The sequence below is a fragment of the Anolis carolinensis genome, unplaced genomic scaffold (assembly GCF_035594765.1).
Source record: "Anolis carolinensis isolate JA03-04 unplaced genomic scaffold, rAnoCar3.1.pri scaffold_13, whole genome shotgun sequence".
Taxonomy (NCBI): Eukaryota; Metazoa; Chordata; class Lepidosauria; order Squamata; family Dactyloidae; genus Anolis; species Anolis carolinensis.
In genome coordinates, this window is record NW_026943824.1 from 11,919,472 (window position 1) to 11,943,549 (window position 24,078).

Sequence of the window (24,078 nt, forward strand, 5' to 3'; positions counted from 1 at the left end):
ACTACAAAAACATTGATTATGAAAAGGCAGACTGCGTTGGATAATCCAGAACATTGTATAAGCGAATGTTGGATAAGTGAGATTCTTCTTTAATATGAAATAATTACTGGGATAGAATAATGCAGAACAATATAATCTCTAAAACCAGGACAGTAAATAAACAGGGGAATTCCACACAGGAAACAATCAGGGCCAGCTAACACCTCCCAACAAAGTATTCCCATCATCAAAGTCTGGCAAATCCTGTTTTCTCAGGGCCACAGACAGTAGAAGCACATAAAATATCACAAACAACATCACTCTGAAAACAAGGGAATTCCAGACAGGAAACAATCAGGGCCAGCTAACACCTCCCAACAAAAAATTCACTCAGGGAGGAAACAGCCAGGCTTTAAAGCTGCAAGGCCATTACATCCTAATCATTTTTCCTAATTGCAGCATTCATACTTGCCTCCAACAAACAAACAAAACCAATTAGAAATATTGTATATTCACAACCTTTAGGAAATAATATCCCGATGGCGCAGCGTGTTAAAGCGCTGAGCTGCTGAACTTCTGGACTGAAAGGCCGCAGGTTTGAATTGGGGGAGCGGAGAGAGCCCCCACTGTTAGCTCCAGCTTCTGCCAACCCAGAAGTTCGAAAACATGCAAATGTGAGTGCATCAATAGGTAATGCTCCGGCGGGAAGGTAACGCCGCTCCATGTAGTCATCCCACATGACCTTGGAGGAGTCTACGGACAACGCCGGCTCTTCGGCTTAGAAATGGAGATGAGCACCAACCTCCAGAGTCAGACACGACTGGACTTAATGTCAGGGGAAAACCTTGACCCTTGACCTTAACTACCACCAATTCCTCAATACTTTATTTCCCAGACCACCAGACTTCGCCACAGCAACGCGTGGCCGGGCACAGCTAGTAGTATTATATAAGGACGGGTTGCATCAAAAGTTGACAATAATTAAAAAAAACACTACAGTAGAGTCTCACTTATCCAACAGTCACTTATCCAATGTTCTGGATTATCCAAGGCATTTTTGTAGTCAATGTTTTCAATACATTGTGATATTTTGGTACTAAATTTGTAAATACAGTAATTACTACGTAGCATTACTGCATATTGAACTACTTTTTCTGTCAAATGTGTTGTATAACATTATGTTTTGGTGCTTAATTTGTAAAATCATAACCTAATTTGATGTTTAATAGGCCTTAATCCTTAATCTCTCCTTATTATCCAACATATTCGCTTATCCAATATTTTGCCGGCCCGTTTATGTTGGATAAATGATATGTATTATCATGCATATTGGAGCCCTTGGTGGCGCAATGCGTTAAACCACTGCGCTAGCAGGACTGCTGACTGAAAGGTTGGCGGTTCGAATACAGGGAGTGGGGTGAGCTCCCGTTTGTCAGCTCCAGCTTCCCATGCGGGAAGATGAGAGAATTCAGCAGCTCAGCTGTTTAACCTACTGTTCCACCAGGGGCTTCTGCCAAGGCTATGGATTTGTAATTGTTGAAGTCATGGTTGAGAATCCACAGAACAGCAAAAGTATTTAAAGAATTAAAGCCAAAATAATGAATAGAAAACCCATTGCATTGGGCAAGGGCAGTTCATGTTGTCCTTTCGGCACACAAGCGGCAAAGGAAAGGGGAGGCTCTATGACTTCCTTCAATTCTATGATAGGCATTCGGGGGAAAGACCGAAAACTCCCTGGAGTTTATAAAAAGAAAGTGGAAGAAAGGGAAAGCCGGTGTTTTTCCAAGCCGAGCACTTCTGTTTATAGAAAGGGAGCTATCTGTCTGGACTGCGTCCGGTTTTTTGCCCGATTGCGACCAGAGAGAGGACAAAACGCTGTGTTTTCCAGCCATGCGCAGCCTTCCTTCGAGACCCTGGATTCAGTGGCGAGGATAATTGGTTTTGCAGAAAACATGTGTTTTTCAACAGAGAGGAGATCCATGTGGCCACATGGGGTGACGTTTCGACATGACACCAGGATCAAGATCCCATGTTTTTGGTGTCATCTTGTCGAGTTCCCCTTGTGAACATTACACATTGATGAGCGTTATGTACATGCAACGTATATTGGAGATGATGCATTTTGCCACGGCTTTGCTCTGACACCCTTCTAAGACGCGCAAATGATTGTGTAACCTGCCGATGTGCTTGTGCATGGACAACATGAGCAATGGTGCCTTGTGCAATTACAGTTTTAGTATCGTCATTGCCCTCTGCCCTAATTAAACATAAGGCCCAGATTTAGAAGACCATTCCAACAAGTCCAACTGAAATCTTCACAACTTGAGATTTATTCTGTGCAAAATTCATGTAAAATGGTTATGTGCCAAAAGCAGCATTTTTCCCACAGAGGAAGCCTGCCTTTTCTTGCAGAAAATAGTATATTTGTGTAGAAAATAATATTTCTGTGCAGAAAATAATATATTTGTGCAAAAAATATTTCTGTGCAGAAGATAATATTTCCGTGCAGAAAAATAATCTTTCTGTGCAGAAATATTTCCCATGCACACACACACGAAGTGTTATTTATTTTCAAAAACTGCAACATAGGTGAATGTTTGTGTTGGATAAGTCCACACTGAAAAAATTCTCACAATTATGAACTTTGCCACTAGTAACTCTTTGGTTTGTTTACTTGATGGCCCCTACTGTGAGCTTACCCAAGCGGGGCAAGTATTGTTTACAATTTTTATTATTCAGATCATCCGTAAGCTTGTTTGCATCTCGGATTTGCAACTTGCACATACAACTTCCCAAATGCACTTTAATGTAAAAAACATAACTGAATTGACGGAACAGGGTCCAAGGCAGCCAATGGGCCTTGGATATGATTTGGGACTGTATCAGGTTTGTTTTAGGCTCTGCTTTGGGAGTGGCCAGTTTCGAGCCTTCAAGAACTTCCTCAGCCCTTCCAGGTTGAGTGGCGGGAAATAGGGCCCGATCCTCTTCCGGATCCACCACTTTCCGTCTGCGGCGTGCGTCCCTCCCGGCCGGCTGAACTTGTACCTGAAATGCTCGCCTCGGACCCACCTGCAAGGAGCAGAAAGCAAGAGAATCAAAGCCAGGTATGAATTCCCCCAATCCAAGGGCTATACCTACCTTTACAATCCTGCGTCTGAATATCTGCATTATGTCTATGTCCCTCCAAACTCTTTGGGTCATCTGACAGAAGTTGGAAGGGATCCCCAAAGGCCATCCAGTCCAACCTCCTTCTTCCAGGCAGGAGGAAACCATCCAAGTCCCTCCCCAACAGATGGCTATACAGTCTCTACTTAATACCAACCAGAATAAGACCCCCCCCCCAGACAGTCTGTTTTTCATTACTTGGGGTCCCCGAAGGTCATCTTGTCTGACCCCCTTCCTGCCAGGAAGACACTATTTAAGCCCTCCTGACCAATAGCCATCCAGTCTCTGCTTAAGAATAGCAAAACCATAGAACCCCAAGGCCATCCAGTCCTACTCCCTTTTGCCATCCAAGCCCTCCCGACAGATGGCCATCCAGCCTTTTATTAATTATTGAGCCATATAGTGAAACAGTTGGGATTCCCCCAAGGCCATCCAGTCTGACCCCCTTCTGCCAGGCAGGAAGACACCATTCAAGCCTTCCTGACAGATAGCCATCCAGTCTCTGCCTAATAATAGTAGAAACATAGACTCATACAGTTGGAAGGGATACCACAAAGGCAGTTTACTCCCTTTCGCCAGGGAGGAAGACACCATCTGAGTCCTCCTGACAGATGGCCATCCAGCCTATTATTAATAATTATCAAGCCATAGACTCACATAGTTGAAAGGCCATCCAGTCTGACCCCCTTCTACCAGGAAGACACCATCCAAGCCCTCCTGACAGATGGCCATCCAGCCTCTGCTTAATAATAATAGAACCAAAGACTTATACAGTTGGAAGGGATTCCCCAAGGTCATCCAGTCTGACCCCCTTCTGCCAGGCAGGAAGGCACCATCTGAGCAATAATAATAATAAAACTTTATTTATACCCTGCCACCATTTTCCCATGGGGACTCGGGGCAGCTCACAATGTTACAGAAGTAACAGCGCAAATACATTAACAATATACACAGTTTAAAACACAAGAAGATGATAAAACAGAAGTTAAAACAAAGGTTTATACAACAGTAATAATATCAAACAACCACCAATGCAATTCAGTCAACTTCAAAGGTGGGGGGGGACTATAGCAGCAATATAAGATAAAATCATTAGATTAAAATACCCCGATGAAAGGTTGTTGTGTGTTGTCCATATCCACGACTTGAGTTGTTTTGCCCAGAACTGGACAAAGTTTTGGGCAAAAGAAAACGCTGATGCCTGGGATTCCAGTGGAGTCTTTAAGTAGAGGCTGGATGTGTTAATGTGGGATTTGTGTATTGATAGTGTTTAAATGAAATTTGTGTCCTGCCTGTATTGCAAACTGATTGCATCATCCAGAGTGTAACATAGTCTGGAAAGAGTTAATTACTAAGAAGCTGTAATGTCCTTGATGTGTGGCTGGAACTGGGGAGTGTCCAGACACAAGTATGTGTGCATTGCTGATTGCATCAGTTCAGTTCTGTTTTGAGTTGTGTTGAGTGCTGTCTGCCTAGGTGTTAGGTCCTGTGTCCATTTCTGCAAGCCTGTTTGTCTTGATTATTACTGAAGTCAGTAAAACTTTGTATATAGTTTTACTAACGTCTCTGGGTGTCACTTCGTTCTGCGTTCCACTGATTCCATCCAACTACTGCTGCGCTGCAATTACTCTGACAGGATGGCCATCTGTCAGGAGGGTTTGGATGATGCCTTCCTGCCTGGCAGAAGCGGGTCAGACTAGATGGCCTTTGGAGGTTCCTTCTACAAAAGGCAGTCACTCCTCCGTAACGTCCTGCCGGCTTGGAGAAGTTCATAAATTAATTCACAATATAAGAATGTCAAGAAGCCGCTGCACAAAAACAGCTATTGAGCCTGGCAGTAAAAGTGGGGTGGCCTCGGGGGACCCTGGGGGTCTGGAGCCGTTGAGCCCCCCTCCCCTAACATAATGAAGAGCGACTTGACACGTCTGCGAGAAAAGGCCTCGCCTCGCAGCAAACCTATCGGCACTCCGTAAAGTTTAAGGCAGAAGTTACACAGGCAAAACATTGTTCATCATCGCCTTTCAGTTCTCTGCTAGGAACGGGAGGCCTTGCAGCAGTGTCACAGGATGCCCATAAATATTCCGACTGCTCCGTAGAAAAGAAGAAGAAGAAGCCAAGAATGGGGTGTTGATAAACTATGTTGGTTTTAGAAATGGGGCCAAGTGCAAAGCCAGCCCTAACTGAGAACGTGCCCAAAGAAAGGCCGATCAAATGACCAAAGATTTGGATAGCATTTGAAAGGATGTCCTATTGAGAAGGGAGCAAGATTGTTTTCTATTTCTTGTCTACTTCTCTGGAGGGTTTTAAGCATAAACTGATGGCCATCTGTCAGGAGGGCTTTGATGGTGTCTTCCTGCTTGGAAGAAAGAGGTTGGACTGGATGGCCTTTGGGGTCTCTTCCAACTTCTATGAATTGTATATTGTATATCCCTATACATCCCCCAATAGGTATATTGTTAATCCCTATTTCTTCATTAACCTGTTAATATTGGATGGCCATCTGTCGGTATTGGAAATAGAAACCTTCCAAGCCTTTCACTATTTATTTTTCAATATATATATATTTGCTAACCTGTGTCATATGTCTAAGTTGATTTGCCAGTTTGACTGTATCTCTATGGTGTGGGAGGAGTTATAGACATGTGATTGTACTAAGCATGTTCAGACTCAGGACTCCATGTTGTATTCAGTCTGTTTTATCACCTCAGTGGAGGTGGATGTATTTGCTATCCCCTCTGTGGATATATTTGCTATCCCCTCATGTTGCTGTTAGGACTTCAGTAGAGAAGTACAGTAGAATCTCACTTATCCAACATAAATGGGCCGGCAGAACGTTGGATAAGCGAATATGTTGGATAATAAGGAGGGATTAAGGAAAAGCCTATTAAACAACAAATTAGGTTATGATTTTATAAATTAAGCACCAAAACATCATGTTAGACAACAAATTTGACAGAAAAAGTAGTTCAATACGCAGCAATGCTATGTAGTAATTACTATATTTACGAATTTAGCACCAAAATATCATGATATATTGAAAACATTGACTACAAAAATGCGTTGGATAATCCAGAACGTTGGATAAGCGAGTGTTGGATAAGTGAGACTCTACTGTATGACTTATGGACTTCAGTGAGTACAACTATACCTAAAGACTATGAACTATTGATTAAGAATATGATATCCTGCGTACCCAACACACAGAAAACTACATCCTATCTATCACTGGACTTTAATAAGAAATGTGCCTGTATGGTTAATTAATACAAGATGTTTGTGAGTAAACAAGATATGTTAATTTTCAAAGACGACTTTGTTTCTTATCTCTGAGTGCATATTTTAAACTAAGAGGTTTCAAGCGAGTGTGTATCTTTTGGGCAATTACAACTGTAATTTCAACTTCAAAGAAACAACTGTCCTCTGCTAACTAAATATATTTTTGTAGTCTTTGGCAGTTCAAAGACACGATTCTTCAGTTTAACAGCCAAGTTACCTGTGTGCCATTACATGAATGTTTCTGAATATCACTTGTTCAAAGGGTTGACTTCTAACAAGGTCATGCTTTTCTTGACCAGTGGTTTTCAAAAGGTGGTTTTCTACAGGTTCATGGAGATTCACATTTGCCAAATTGATGTGACATAATTTTTCCATTTATTTCCAAAGGACTGGGCACAGTTATTTCCAATAGTCAGGAGGGTTTTGATAGAAAATGTCTTCCTGCATTTCCGGATGCGGCCCATTGAAGCCATTTATCCGGCCCCCACGGCACAAGGGCATAAGGGGGTTGGGCTAAATGACCCAAGGGGTCTCTTTTTCTCTTCCAACCTTTATTATTATTATTATTATTATTATTATTATTATTATTATTATTAACATTGAGGCTGGGTGGCCATCTGTCAGGGGTGCTTTGCTTGTGCTTTCGGTGCACAGAGGCAGAAGGGGATTGGACTAAATGGCCCAAGGGGTCTCTTCCAACCATTATTATTATTATTATTATTATTATTATTATTATTATTATTATTATTAACATTGAGGCTGAGTGGCCATCTGTCAGGGGTGCTTTGCTTGTGCTTTCGGTGCACAAAGGCAGAAGGGGATTGGACTCAATGGCCCAAGGGGTCTCTTCCAACCATTATTATTATTATTATTATTATTATTATTATTATTATTATTATTATTATTATTATTAACATTGAGGCTGAGTGGCCATCTGTCAGGGGTGCTTTGCTTGTGCTTTCGGTGCACAAAGGCAGAAGGGGATTGGACTCAATGGCCCAAAGGGTCTCTTCCAACCCTCTTTGTTGTTGTTGTTGTTGTTATTATTATTAATTATCATTAATTATTATTGCTTGGTGGCCAACTATAGTCCGGCCCTCCAACAGTCTGAAGGATCGTGAACTGGCCCCCTGTTTAAAAAGTTTGGGGACCCGTGCTCTAAATAGAAAGATCGAATCCTGTCGTAATAGGGGCATTTTAAGAAAAAGTGTTCTGAGTCCTCTACTTGTAGCTATTTAGATATTTTTATTATTTTTACCTACTTACCATCCTTAGATGCTAGCCTAGAGAGCTAGTTAGCTCCAAAACCTTTTCTATCCACAATGGATTTCTTTTTACCTCCATAAATGCTTTTTTGAACTTTCAAAGAGACTATGCAATCCTTTGCCATCCTAAAAAACAAAGGCTTCTCCAAACTCACCTCACGTATGTTTCTGCTGCTTATGAATTGTGGTTCTGCCACTCTGCTGTATTTTTGAGGAATCGCCCCCGAAAGAGGGTTATTTTTTGAGTCTAACCGCTCATAGATTCCCAACAAGGTGTATCTGCCCAAAGGGGCCAAGACCAGAGAATGGCAGATGCGGATGGTGCCTCCTCTTTGCCAAAACAAAAACAAAACCCTGCGGTCTGTTGCTTGGGCGTCCAAATCCCACAATTTCCTCCTTATGCCCCGGAGCAGCTGCGGGGCTCAGAGGGCCCGTCAGGCCCCCGATGACATCTCCCAACTGTGAAAGTGTTAAGAAACGAAGCTGTCCGGGTCTAAATCTCCCAGACAGCTGGAATTAGTCGCAGAGGCCGCAGCTGTCTCCCTCCAACAGATGAGCGAGAGGGGCTTCGGGAGGGAAAGAAGACCCTCCAAAGAAAGGCAAGGCCGAAATGGGAAAAGCGCGGCCAGCGGGAACCTGCACTATGCGCTTGAGCATCCCTTATTCATTACTCCGAAATACTCCCAATTGGTATAATCATATCTATATATATAAAAGGGTAATGAAATTTCGGCCTATGACAAAACAACAAAACTACACATCCCAGAAACACTAAACTTGGCAGAACAATCCCTCATCCATGCCTCTACGTTCATACAACAAAAAGAAAAGAAAAATAAAGTCCTAATTAGAGGGAGAAGGAATAATTGTTTTTATCCAATTGCTGCCAGTTAGAAGGCTAAGCTCCGCCTACTTGGTCTCCTAGCAACCCACTCAGCCCAGGGGACAGGCAGAGTTAGGCCTCACTTAGGCCTCTTCCACACTGCCTATAAAATACAGATTATCAGATTTTAACTGGATTATATGGCAGTGTAGACTCAAGGCTCTTCCACACAGCTATATAACCCATTTATAATCTTATAGTATCTGCTTTGAACTGGATTATTTTGACTCCACACTGCCATATAATCCACTTCAGTGTGCATTTTATACAGCTGTGTACAAGGGGCCTCATATAATCCAGTTCTAAGCAGATAATATAAGATTATAAATCTACTGTACAGTCTCACTTATCCAACATAAACAGGCCGGTAGAATGTTGGATAAGTGAATATGTTGGATAATAAGAAAGGATTCAGGAAAAGCCGATTAAACATCAAATTAGGTAATCATTATACAAATTAAGCACCAAAACATCATGTTATACAACAAACTTTACAGAAAAGGTAATTCCATGCACAGTAATGCTATGTAGTAATTACTGTATTACAAATTTACCACCAAAATATTACAATGAATTTACAAAACATTTACTACTAAAAGGCAGACTACGTTGGATAATCCAGAACATTGGATAAGCGAATGTTGGATAAGTGAGATTCTACTGTAATATATACCACCATACTTCGCCACAGCAACGCGTGCCCGGGCACAGCTAGTCTATGTATATAATATGTTTGCAGGTATGTATGTGGTCGATGCTATGTATCTACATTTGTATGTATTTTCCAAGATAGCCCCCCACATCCAGAGCGTGAAAGAAAGATAGTCCCCACATTCATTATGAACAACTTAAACAACTGGCAAGGTTTGCGGGGAATTCATCTAGGATGATGGGAGTTGTAGTCCACCCACATCCAGATAGACCTGATGATGGATCTCGACCTCACTTGGCACACAGACCCATCATGAACAGCTTAAATGGTTTGGGGAGAATTCATCGGTGATGATGGGAGTTGTAGTCCACCCACATCCAGAGAGCCCTGAGACTCCCACCGACGGCAGATCTCGACTACACTTGGCACATAGACCCATCAGGAACAACTTAAACGATTGGTGAGGTTCGGGAGAAATTCATCCGGGATGATGGGAGTTGTAGTCCACCCACATCCAGAGAGCCCTGATGATGGATCTCGACCTCACTTGGCACACAGACCCATCAGGAACAACTTAAACGACCAGCAAGGTTTTGGGGAAATTCATCGGGGATGATGGGAGTTGTAGTCCACCCACATCCAGATAGACCTGATGATGGATCTCGACCTCACTTGGCACACAGACCCATCATGAACAGCTTAAACAGTTTGGGGAGAATTCATCCGGGATGATGGGAGTTGTAGTCTACCCACATCCAGAGAGCCCTGAGTCTCCCACCGACGGTGGATCTCGACTACACTTGGCACACAGATCCATCATGAACAGCTTAAATGACCAGTGAGGTTTGGGGGGAATTCATCCAGGGTGATGGGAGTTGTAGTCTACCCACATCCAGATACCCTGAGGCTCCCATTGATGATAGATCTCAACTACACTTGGCACTTAAACCCATCATGAACAGCTTAAACGACCAGCAAGGTTTGGGGGGAATTCATCTGGGATGATGGGAGTTGTAGTCCACCCACATCCAGAGAGCCCTGATGATGGATCTCGACCACACTTGGCACATAGACCCATCATGAAAAGCTTAGTGACCGGCAAAGTTTGGGGAAAATTCGTTTGGGATGATGGGAGTTGTAGTCCACCCACATCCAGAGATCCCTGAGACTCCCACTGATGATAGATCTTGACTACACTTGGCACACAGACCCATCATGAACAGCTTAGTGACCGGCAAAGTTTGGGGAAAATTCGTTTGGGATGATGGGAGTTGTAGTCCACCCACATCCAGAGATCCCTGAGACTCCCACTGATGATAGATCTTGACTACACTTGGCACACAGACCCATCATGAACAGCTTAAACGGTTTGGGGAGAATTCATCGGTGATGATGGGAGTTGTAGTCCACCCACATGCAGACAGCCCTGAGACTCCCACCGATGGTGGATCTCGATTACACTTGGCATACGGACCCATCATAAACTTCTTTAAATATTGAGGCAAATTGTTCTGAGATGATGAGATTTGTAGTTCACCAACACCCTTTTGCATTTTCTAATGGGACCATTCGTAACACCCAAACACCAAACAATAATTATTTCTAATATTTATCATTACACAAGACCTAATCCGGGCATCGCCAAGTACCTAAGCTAGTGTGTGTATCTTATATGTGTCAAGGTATACAGTAGAGTCTCACTTATCCAACGTTCTGGATTATCCAACGCATTTTTGTAGTCAATGTTTTCAATAATTGTGATATTTTGGTGCTAAATTCGTAAATACAATAATTACTACATAGCATTAATGTCTAATGAACTACTTTTTCTGACAAATTTCTTGTATAACATGATGTTTTGGTGCTTAATTTGTAAAATCATAACCTAATTTGATGTTTAATAGGCTTTTTCTTAATCTCTCCTTATTATCCAACATATTTGCTTATCCAACGTTCTGCCGGCCCGTTTATGTTGGATAAGTGAGACGCTACTGTATATGTATATTTGTGTAACAGGGGAAGTGGCCCTCTGTGACATTACAGAATTGGCTGTTGCTAGGTGAAGTGGCCCTCTGTGATGTCGCTGGGAAAGAAAGATGACACGTGTTTCACCTTTCTGGACACCTTCCATCTTGTCCATATCCCAGAATTGGACACAAGTTAATTCCAGGTAAGACCTGACCAAAGCAAAATAAAACAGGAATTGTGTTCGCTTTTTAAGCTGCCGCACTACACTATTGGCTCACGTTCAACTCTCTAACCAACCTGTTTGCTTACTTCTAAGTAGCCATATATAGAATCAATGTGCTTGTAACACTGCGGGGAGATGGAGGGGGCAGGGAGTGGTATTGATATCCTTCCTAATTGAAATTTAATTGTCTTTTCTCACTTAAGCAAAACCATGCGCCTGCGGTTTCGGCGGTGCCTGCTGCCAAGGGCCAGGCGACATCACGCCTTAATGTTCTCGGCTGGAACCCTCCGGTGTTTTCAGATTTACGGCGGCTCGCGGCTGACGTGTTCGCAAGCCTTGCTTTGCTTGAAGTCGGGCTTCACACCCAATTCGGTCGCTCCCGACTCCACAACGGTCTCATTAAAAAGAAAATAACACACTCGCTGGCTTTCCATTTCACATACCGTATATACTTGAGTATAAGACGACCCGAATATAAGCCGAGGCACCTAATTTTACCACAAAAAAACTGGGAAGACATTGACTCCAGTATAAGCCGAGGGTGGGTAAATTTCAGAAATAAAAATAGATACCAATAAAATTACATTAATTGAGGCATCAGTAGGTTAAATGAGCCCCCAGATGGCGTAGTGGACTAAGTGACTTGAAGGTTGGGTTGCTGACCTGAAAGCTGCCAGGTTCGTATCCCACCTGGGGAGAGTGTGGATGAGCTCCCTCTATCAGCTCCAGCTCCATGCGGGGACATGAGAGAAGCCTCCCACAAGGATGGTAAAAACATCAAAAAACATCCGGGCGTCCCCTGGGCAACGTCCTTGCAGACGGCCAATTCTCTCACTCCAGAAGCAACTCCGGTTGCTCCTGACACGAAAAAAGTAGGCTAAATGTTTTTGAATCTAAATCTAATCTAAATCTAAATCTATCTGAATCTAATCTATCTAATCTAATCTAAATCCATAATAAAAGTGAAAACTTGTATGTGTGTATGTGGCATGTGTGTATGTGGCTCACACAGACAGCCTCTGGCCTCCACAAACAGACTACACTTCTCACTCCGGAGAAACCAGCAAGTCACTCCTTTGCACAGAACTGAGCTGCAACTACATTTACTGGAGGAGTTTAGGGGATTGACACCACATGGTGGAAGTTGTAGTTCACCCTGCACCAAGTCAGAGCACTGTGACTCCTACTGGGGAATTTAGATGAGTTATAATTCATCTACACCCAGAACACTATGAACCCAAACATGGACCAAACTTGCCATGCATTCCTGATATGCCCAGATTTCAATACTGGGGGGTTGGAGGGCAATTGGCCTGGACATTTGGAAGTCATAGGTACTGGGATTTATAGTTCACCTGCAATCAATGACCACTCCGAACCCCACCGATGATGGACCAGGACCAAACTTGCCACACAGAGCCCCCATAACCAATAGAACATATTAGACAAGTTTGGGGAAAAGGGAGTTATAGTTCACCTGCATCCAGAGAAACAGTGACCCTCACCGACAATGGACCGGGACCACACTTCACACAGAGAATCCTCATGACCAACTGAACATACTGCAGGTGTTTTTGGAAATGGGCTTTTATTTTGGGAGTTGTAGTTCACCTGCACCCAAAGACCACTGAACCCAGCCAATGACGGATCTGGACCAAACTTGGCACACAGACTGAACATTGGCTGCTGTGGATACTGACAGATGTTTTTGGGCAATTGTCCCGGGACTCTGGGAGTTGTAGTCATTCACCCCCATCCAGAGAGTACTGCACCCAGGCGATGACCAGCCAACGACAGATCTGGACCACACTTGGTACACAGGCCCCAAAATGGCCAATTTTTCATACTGGCAGGGTTTGGGGAGGATTAAGCTACGATTCTGGGAATTGTAGTTCACCCACTCCAAACAGAATACATAACACTGAAAGACACATAATACCATTCTCAAATGACCCGGGCACCGCCGGGTCCCCAAGCTAGTATTTACATAAAGCTCAAATTTAAGATAAGACTGTCCAACTCTGAATAAATCATTATTCTCATCTTCTTCAATGTAAATGTGCTTATGTATCCTTTTGATAATAATAGAGTAAAATAATACATGTAGTAATAATAATTATAAATACAGGAAAATAATACAAGTAATAATAAATAGAGTAAAATAAGAAATGCAATAATAACAATAATAAGATCAGAGTGACATAATAAATGCATTAATAATAATATAATAATAGAGTAAAATAAATGTAATAGTAGCAACAATAATAGAGAAAATAATAAATGTAATAATACCAATAATAATAGAGAAAAAATAATAAATGTACCATATAATCTCAAGATTAAGCTGACCCAAATATAAGTCAACCAGGACCCTCACCCGAGTATAAGCCAAGGGGGGGCTTTTTCAGTCTTAAAAAAAAGGCTGAGAAACTAGGCTTATACTCGAGTATATACAGTATATCAAATTTCGTAACAAAAAATCTTTACCTGGTCTATATAGGTAAGATCTGACTCATCTATCTATCTATTTATCCATCCAGAGAGCACTGTGACTCCCATATGGGTAGCGGGGAATGATCCAGCATGATGGGAATTGTAGTTCATATACAATTAAAGAGCACTATGAACCCAACCGACGATGGATCTGGGCTAAACTTGGCACACATATTCACCATGACCAACTCCAAGGCTTTTGGAGGGGAGAGTGATCCAGCATGATGGGAGTTGCAGTTCACTCACAATCAAAGAGTGCTTTGAACCCAACTGATGATTGATCTGGATCATCGTGACAAACATTAACATTATAATAATGTATAAATATATAATCTATAATATTGATAATAATATTATAATGGACTACAATATTATACTACTAATAATACAATATAATAATATTATTATATATTATATATTAAATGTAATATTACTAATAATATTACCATATAATGATATAGTACAATATTGTAATTTAATGCTTATATTGTGCTATGCTAGTAAGTCGCTCTGAGTCCCCTTCGGGGTGAGAAGGATATAAATGTAGAAAATATAAATAAATAATAAATAAAGGTGGGCTTTGGGGGGGTTTAAACAGTATACATACATACATACATACATACATACAATAGAGTCTCACTTATCCAAGTTTCACTTATCCAAGGTTCTGTATTATCCAAGGCAGTCTGCCTTTTAGTAGTCATTGTTTTTGTAGTAAATGTTGCAATGTTTTGGTGCTAAATTCATAAATACAGTAATTACTACACAACATTACTGTGTATTGAACTGCTTTTTCTGTCAATTTCTTGTAAAACATGATGTTTTGGTGCTTAATTTTTAAAATCATAATGCATTTTTATGTTTAATAGGCTTTTTTCTTAATCCCTCCTTATTAACCAAGATTTTTGCTTATCCAAGGTTCTGCCAGCCCGTTTATCTTGGATAAGTGAGACTCTACTGTATATACATACGTATACATATACTATATACACACACTATATATATATATAGATACATCCCTTGGTATTATTTTGGGCCCGGGCTGTGGTGCAGGCTGGAGAGCAAGCCAGCTGCAATTAACTGCAATGAATCACTCTGACCAGGAGGTCATGAGTTCGAGGCCCCTCGGAGCCTATGTTTGTCTTGTCTTTGTTCTATGTCAAAAGGCATTGAATGTTTGCCTATATGTGTAATGTGATCCACCCTGAGTCCCCTTCGGAGTGAGAAGGGCGGAATATAAATGCTGTAAATAAATAAATAAATAAATAAATTGTCTCCCATGAAAACACAGGGTTTTTTCCCATTGACGTGAGCTTACCTTGGTGGCCCTTTCCCTTCGAACGGGTTGGTTGCCATTAAAGACAGGACTTCTTTATCGTCGGCCAGAAGCTTCGCGGCTAAATGAATTATCCATTCGTTCTGTTCGTAGGTCTTTTGGAAGGAAAAGGAGGGGAAAATAAGGAGGAAAAAAACCAATAAAAGTTGGGAAAAGTAGAACAGTTCTGAATTTGGGATAAAAATGTCAGGAGAGAATGCTTCCTAGAACATAGCCATAAGGTAAAGGTAAAGGTTTCCCCTGACATTAAGTCCAGTTGTGTCTGACTCTGGGGGTTGGGGCTCATCTCCATTTCTAAGCCAAAGAGCCGGCGTTGTCCGTAGACACCTCCAAGATCATGTGGCCATTGGCATGACTGCATGGAGCACCGTTACCTTCCTATTGATCTACTCACATGTTTTTGAACTGCTAGATTGGCAGAAGCTGGGGCTAACAGCGGCTGCTCATGCCACTCCCGGGGATTGAACCTGGGACCTTTCGGTCTCCAGCTCAGTGCTTTAACGCACTTTGCCATCGGGGCTCCTCAGTGCTTTAATACAGCCCAGAAAACTCACAGCAACCCAGCGATTCTGGCCATGAAAGCCTTCGACAAAACACTGTGCATAACTTGGGGACTGCCTGTACGGTGTATGTTATTAAAAGCCACATGTCTACCGAGTATTCCCCAATATCTTCTCATTCTCAACGTAGACCCCGCTCCCAAACCAGATATCCTCACCTGGAAGGCAGCAAACCACATCAGCCAATCCAGGCGATAGTGGTAAGGGCTGACCAGGCAGGGCTTCCGGCGCACGTCTCCAGGTTTGCACTTGAACTCATACTCTTCCCAAACGGCATTGGGGTCGTTGGGATCCAAACTGGACGTCCCTTGAAGGATAACCTCCGTCCTTTCTTTAGTGACGCTGTGGAAGAGAGAGCAGATACGATGCCCGGCATTCAACTTGGGACATAAGTCTTACCTGTGTGCTAACCTGACATTGAATAGCGTTGCAACATCTTTGGGTGTATCTATACTGCAGAATGTATGCAGTTTGACCCCACTTGAACTGCAAGGAACAACCACAACAATGAAGCAAGGGCCATTGTTGCTTCATTCCTTGGCTCAGTCGGAGGTTGGCCCCTGTATTGTTGATATCTGATTCTATGTTACATTTGAATATTTTTTAAAGTTTTAAGTTGTCTTTTTTAGAGTGAAAAAGCAGGGTAACAACAACAACAAGTATGGAGTTTGTTGTTGAAGGCTTTCCTATTATTATTATTATTAATAATAATAATAATAATAATAATAATACTCTGCTTTTCATTATTGCCATGATCCCTCTGTCAACAATCTTACAAAAAACGAATCTCGGCTATCAAACATCTAAGAATTCTCACAAAATTTCACATCTGATGTACATGGATTACCTGAAGCTGTATGGGAAAACGGAAACTGAAATCCAGTCTCTGACCAACACTGTCCGAATTTTTAGCACTGATATCAGCATGGAGTTTGGTTTGGACAAATGTTCGACAGTGGCATTGAAGAAGGGAGAAATCACTGAAAGTGAGGGCATAAATATGCCTAATGGCCAAACAATAAAGTGTCACCAGCCAGAGGCCTATAAATATCTGGGCATACTACAGCTGGACAACATCAAGCAGGAACATGTGAAGACTGTGGTCAGTAAAGAATACACACAAAGGGTCAGAAAAATTCTCAAAAGCAAGCTCAATGGAGGCAACACCATCAAGGCCATAAACACCTGGGCCATACCTGTCATAAGATATACTGCTGGCATTATAAATTGGACACAGGTGGAACTGGACAATTTGGACAGAAAAACAAGAAAACTCATGACCATTCATCATTCCCTGCACCCTCGCAGTGATGTTGACCGGCTATATGTGCCTAGAAGATCAGGGGGCAGAGGACTCTTACAAGTCAAACAAGCAGTCAAAGAAGAAGAACATGCCCTGGCAGAAGATGTAAAGCAAAGTGAAGAACCTGCTTTGATTGAAGTCAAAAATCAGAAATTCCTCAAAGCACAGCAGACAAAAAACCAGTACAAGAAAACCGCACTACAAACTAGAGCTGACAGCTGGCACAACAAAACACTGCATGGAAAGTTCCTTGACAAAATTGAAGGAAAAGCTGATAAGGAGAAGACCTGGCTCTGGCTCACGAATGGGACCCTGAAGAAGGAGACAGAAGGCCTGATCCTTGCAGCCCAGGAGCAAGACATCAGGACAAATGCAATTCAGGCCAAGATCGAAAAATCAGCTGATGACCCAAAATGCAGACTGTGCAAGGAAACCGACGGGACCATTGATCATCTCCTCAGCTGCTGTAAGAAAATTGCACAGACAGACTACAAACAGAGGCACAACTACGAGGCCCAAATGATTCATTGGAACTTATGCCTCAAGTACCACCTCCCAGCAGGAAAGAACTGGTGGGATCACAAACCTGCAAAAGTATTGGAAAATGAGCACGCAAAGATACTTGGGACTTCCGAATCCAGACTGACAAAGTTCTGGAACACAACACACCAGACATCACAGTTGTGGAAAAGGAAAAGGTTTGGATCATTGATGTCGCCCTCCCAGGTGACAGTCGCATTGACGAAAAACAACAGGAAAAACTCAGCTGCTATCAGGACCTCAAGATTGAACTTCAGAGACTCTGGCAGAAACCAGTGCAGGTGGTCCCGGTGGTGATGGGCACACTGGGTGCCGTGCCAAAAGATCTCAGCCGGCATTTGGAAACAACAGACATTGACAAAATTACGATCTGCCAACTGCAAAAGGCCACCCTGCTGGGATCTGCGCGCATCATCCGAAAATACATCACACAGTCCTAGACACTTGGGAAGTGTTCGACTTGTGATTTTGTGATATGAAATCCAGCATGTCTATCTTGTTTGCTGTGTCATAATAAAATAATTTATTTGTATGCCGTTCTATCATCTATCATCTATCATCATAGGTAAAACATTCAATTACCAGAACAAGAACATACAAGATAACCATAAGAAACATCAACACAATTACTATTTAACACAACCATGTCATTTAAAATTAAACCCATTTCAGTACTAATCCATTGGGTGAGATTCAACTGCCAATGGACAGAACTGCAGGGCCTAAGAAGCTATTCATGGCCAGAATCACTATGAGTTTTCCGGACTCTATGGCCATGTTCCAGAAGCATTCTCTCCTGACGTTTCGCCCACATCTATGGCAAGCATTTTCAGAGGTTTTGAGGTCTGTTGGAAACTAGGAAAGTGGGGTTTATATATCTGTGGAAGGTCCAGGGTGGGAGAAAGAACTCATGTCTGCTTGAGGAAAGTGTGAATGTTGCAATTGATCACCTTGATTAGCACTGAATGGCCTTGCAGTTTCAAAGCCTGGCTGTTTCCTGCCTGGGGGGATCCTTTGTTCCACTTGCCTAGTTTCCAACAGACCTCACGACCTCTGAAGTTGCCTACCATAGATGCGGGCGAAACGACAGGAGAGAATGCTGCTGGAACACGGCCATACAGCCCGGAAAAATCACAGCAACCCAGTGACAACATTGTTATCCGATGATGCGCACTGTTTCATGCACAAAATTATTGCAAATATTGTTTCCAGCTGCTGTGTATACTGAAACATAAATTGATTTCTTGTTGAACTTGGAGACTTCTGTGCAAATATTCCAAACCCTGAAATAATCCAAATGCTTCAGAAACCCAAGCATTTCAGATACGCAACAGTTGTGACTCAGCTGGAACCTCAGATTGACTGTGATGAGGATGATGGGATTCAGGTTCAAAATCAGGTTCAAAATGTCCCTGTTGTAGATGATGAGGAACATAGAGTGCAAGTTCATTTTCCCACAGCAAGGAATGGTGTTGATGATACCGAAACTAGCCAGGTGCAAATTGTCTTGGAAAAGGAGGACAGTTCTCAGTCTGATAATGAGGCTCAGCAAACTAACGAGCAGGCTGACCTTGACAAAACAGGTTCCTTAGATCGAGCTGACCGTTTGGAATTCAGGGTTCGGAGGAGTGTGAGAATCGCAAACAAGAGGGAGGTTAGAGGCCAGAGAAATGCTTTCATGCTTTGCAAAGGGCATTAAAGCAATGTGTTTGGAGACAAACCTTTGTCAAAGCAACTTTCGTTCAACCAAGAAGCAAGCTCTGGTTTTCCTGGATTATCGTGCAGCCTATGTGTTCATGTTCCTGGGACTTTGTCATGCTCTATTGCAGGGGTCCCCAAACTTTTGAAACAGGGGGCCAGTTCACGATCCTTCAGACCGTTGGAGGGCTGGACTATAGTTGACCACCAAGCAATAATAATAATAATAATAATAATAATAATAATAATAATAATAATAATAATAATACATCACACGGTCCTGGACACTTGGGAAGTGTTCGACTTGTGATTTTGTGATACGAAATCCAGCATATCTATCTTGTTTGCTGTGTCATACAATAGACTAATAATAATAATAATAATAATAATAATGAATAATAATAATAATAATAATAATAATAAAAAAGAGGGTTGGAAGAGAGCCTTTGGGCCATTTAGTCCAACCCCCTTCTGCTTTTGTGCACTGAAAGCACAAGCAAAGCACCCCTGACAGATGGCCACCCAGCCTCAATGTTAATAATAATCATAATAATAAATACATCACACAGCCCTAGACACTTGTGATTTTGTTATACGAAATCCAGCATATCTATCTTGTTTGCGGTTTCATACAATAAAATAATAATAATAATAATAATAATAATAATAATAATAATAATAATAATAATAATAATAGTGAATAATAAAAACAACAACAACAACAATAATAATAAAAAAGAGGGTTGGGAGAGACCCCTTGGGCCATTGAGTCCAATCCCCTTCTGCCTTTGTGCACCAAAAGCACAAGCAAAGCACCCCTGACAGATGGCCACCCAGCCTCAATGTTAATAATAATAATAATAATAATAATAATAATAATAATAATAATAATGTGATTTTGTGATACGAAATCCAGCATATCTATCCTGTTTGCCATGTCTTACAATATAATAATAATAATAATAATAATAATAATAATAATAATAATAATAATAATAATAAGGGTTGTAAGAGAAGGCCCCTTGGGTCATTTAGCCCAACCCCCTTCTGCCCTTGCGCCATGGGGGCCGGATAAATAGCTTCGATGGGCCGCATCCGGCCCCCGGGCCTTAGTTTGGGAACCCCTGCTCTATTGGGACTTCATTTATTCCTTATGACTTCTTGAATTATTCTCTAATGCTTTGTTTTGTAACAATCTTTTGGAACTTTACTTTTGTTTTCTAAGAACTTTTTACCTTCTATTTTCTAGTAAACTAAAAAGACTTCAACCTGTGTGCACAGTCTGGTGTATATATAGCAAGGTGAAGCTAGCCTGAGGTGCGACAGCAACCGGCGCAAAACGATTTTATGCTCCTACAAAATATGATGAGAGAGAGGAGAATTTGTCTGAGGTTATACCTCCCAAAGGCCCCGTAAGTGTTGACTATCTGGAGCGGGTTGAAGGACGTGTTCATGACTTGTTTGGAGCTCAGCAAGTTGACCACCACCGGGACGCTGAGGAAGGCAATCAACAGCCCGAAGGAGATGTTCAGTCCCCTCCGGATGTAGCAACCTGCGGAAACAACGGGCAAGGGATGTGGCACCAAAAGCACTGAGAACACAAAAATTCTGGACCACTCTGACAACCATTATGTCAGACTCTACAGAAATGTCAGAGAAATTCGCAGCGTAGCAGCAGTTGTATGTTGTCAATGAAGCGCAGAACGAAGAGACGTCAGAAATGATGTTAAAAATATATACAAAGCTTTACTTTACAAAACAAACAGACTTGCAGACGAACACAGGCTTGGCTTTCACTCTAGGCAGACACAAACTCAGAACAGAGCAAGATCTCAACTGACGCAATCAGTAATGTACAAAAACACTTGAGTCTGGATACTCCCAAGGTTCCAGCCACATATCAAGGTCAACACAGCTTCTCAGTCATTAACTCTTTACAGACTATAGCATTCTCTGGATGATGCAACACATGCAATACATGCTAGACACAAATTTCATTTGAACACTACCAATACACAATTCCCACATTAACAAGAAAGACTGACCATACGGTAGAGGAGACGTTTTCCTTGCAGCTTCATTGGCTTGAATCTCCAGGACTTGGGCTTTGGTGCCTTTCTCCTTGGAGCTGAACAGGAAGGCCAAAGAGGCGTCATCGAAGCAGGCGATGCTGGGCACGATGGTCAACCAGTTCAGGAAGCTCAGGTTGCCGCTGATGATGAGGAGCACCTAGGAGCAATGAGAGGGGGGAAATGAGATATAGGTGCACCTACACTGTAGGTTTAATGCAGTTTGACGCTGCTTTAATGGCAATGGAGTCCTGGGAGTCATCGTTTGGTGAGGCATTGGCACTTGATGCCAGAGGAGTAAAGTCCTTCCTAAAGTGCATTTCCTGTAGATGATTGATAGATACATAGATGGCTGATTGATTGATTGATAGGTACATAAACAGCAGGTAGGTTGGTAAATAGATAAATGGTATAGTGTTGATAGATACATAGACAGCAGGCACTTTATCCATGTTTTGAGTTTGCAATTTATAATGCGCACTTTGCTAATCTACTATTACAACCTCACTGTTTTTAAATTCTATGTTTTTAATAAGTGTGTTTTTATTCTTTTTGGTTAATGTGCAAATATTACAATTGGTGCACGTTATTGTTTATTGTTATTGTTTTGTATTTGATATTTCTGTGAGCCGCCATGAGTCCCCTCCGGGGGAGATGGTGGCGGGGATACAAATAAACTTCTTCTTCTTCTTCTTCTTCTTCTTCTTATTATTATTATTATTATTATTATTATTGATAGTTACATAGATGGCTGATAGTTAGATAAACTGATTGATTGATGATCGATAGGTACATAAACAGCAGGTAGGTAGGTAGATTGATACATGGTATATGGTGGATAGGCACATAGATGGCCGATAGATAGATGATTGATAGTTACATAGATGACAAGTAGGGAGATTGATTGATTATTGATAGGTACAGATGGCAGATGGATAGATAGATAGATAGTATATGGCTGATAGGTACAGATGACAGATGGATAGATAGATAGATAGTATATGTACAGATGACAGATAGATAGATAGTATAGGTACAGATGACAGATAGATAGATAGATAGATAGATAGATAGATAGATAGATAGATAGTAAGTATATGGCTGATAGACAGCAGATAGATAGATGAGTGATAGTTACATAGATGGCAGGTAGGGAGATTGATTGATTGATTATTGATAGGTAGAGATGGCAGATGGATAGATAGATAGTTAGTATATGGCTAATAGGTACATAGACGGCAGATAGATAGATGAGTGATAGTTACATAAATGGCAGGTAGGGAGATTGATTGATTGATTGATTGATTATTGACAGGTACAGATAGCAGATGGATAGATAGATAGTATATGGCTAATAGGTACATAGACGGCAGATAGATGAGTGATAGTTACATAGATGGAAGGTAGATTCAGTGATTGATAGATGATTGATAGGTACATAGACGGCAGGTAGATAGACAATACATAAATAGATTGATTAGGTCACGTTGGAATGCTACTATTTCTTTATTCCATTTTATTTCATATTTCATTTTTCTTTGGACAGCTGGTAGGAATAAGGCTCTTGTCTTTCCAAGCAATAAAAGGGAGATGGATCGTGACCTGGTCCCTAGAATAGAAAGAAAACTGGGGGGAGAGACCACCCACTGAACTCTCCATAAAGCAGTAAAGTGATCCTGTGTCAGAAGCGGCCAAACCGGGAACTGCTTTCGTTAAATTGCCTCCATATTATAAAAAGAGGGATCGAATTAAACAAGAGATGGGAGATTTCCTAGCAAAGCAGCTAACCGGGGAAGAGTACTAGCTTGGAGGATTATGGGGATTGCTTTCACTGGATGGCTAAATGGGGGATTTTCTCAACCCAATGACAATCCTATCATCATCATCATCATCATCATCATCATCATCATCATCGGGATCACTTTCACTGAACCGCTTAATGGGGGATTTTCTCAACCCAATGACAATCCTATTATTATTATTATTATTATTATTATTATTATTATTATTATTATGAGGATCACTTTCATTGAATAGCTTAATGGAGGGATTTTCTCAACCCAATTATAACTCTGTTGTTGTTATTATTATTATTGTTATGAGGATCGCTTTCACTGAATAGCTTAATAGGGGATTTTTTCAACCCAATGACAATCCTATTATTATTATTATTATTATTATTATTATTATTATTAGGATTGCTTTCACTGAATCACTTAATGGGGGATTTTCTCAACCCAATGACAATCCTATTATTATTATTATTATTATTATTATTATTATTATTATTATTATTATTATTGAGGATCGCTTTCACTGAACAGCTTAATGGGGGATTTTCTCAACTCAATGACAATCCTATTATTATTATTATTATTATTATTATTATTATTAGAATCATATTCACTGAATAGCTTAGTTGAGGATTTTCTCAACCCAATGACAATCCTATTGTTGTTGTTGTTGCTTTCACTGAATGGTTTAATGGGGGATTCTTCTCAACCCAATGACTATTATTATTATTATTAGGTTCGCTTTCACTGAATGGTTTAATGGAAGGATTTTCTCAACTCAATGGCTTTCTTCTTCTTCTTCTTCTTCTTCTTCTTCTTCTTCTTCTTCTTATTATTATTATTATTATTATTATTATTATTATTATTAGGATCTC

At 41.3% G+C, this 24,078-nt stretch overlaps 1 protein-coding gene across 3 annotated transcripts in view; it reads right to left on the reverse strand.

Moving 5' to 3' along the window:
* Positions 1-2,692: 2,692 nt before the first annotated feature.
* lmf1 (lipase maturation factor 1) overlaps positions 2,693-24,078 on the reverse strand; it is a 120,044-nt gene continuing 98,658 nt past the window's right edge. For all 3 annotated transcript variants that reach the window (XM_062964711.1, XM_062964710.1, XM_062964709.1), the window contains 5 exons: positions 21,387-21,570; positions 20,740-20,893; positions 15,959-16,142; positions 15,223-15,335; positions 2,693-3,048 (listed from right to left, as the gene is read on the reverse strand). In XM_062964711.1, coding sequence (XP_062820781.1) covers positions 2,862-3,048; positions 15,223-15,335; positions 15,959-16,142; positions 20,740-20,893; positions 21,387-21,570 — 822 coding nt within the window. In that variant the 3' untranslated portion in view covers positions 2,693-2,861. The remainder of the gene's footprint in view (positions 3,049-15,222; positions 15,336-15,958; positions 16,143-20,739; positions 20,894-21,386; positions 21,571-24,078) is intronic.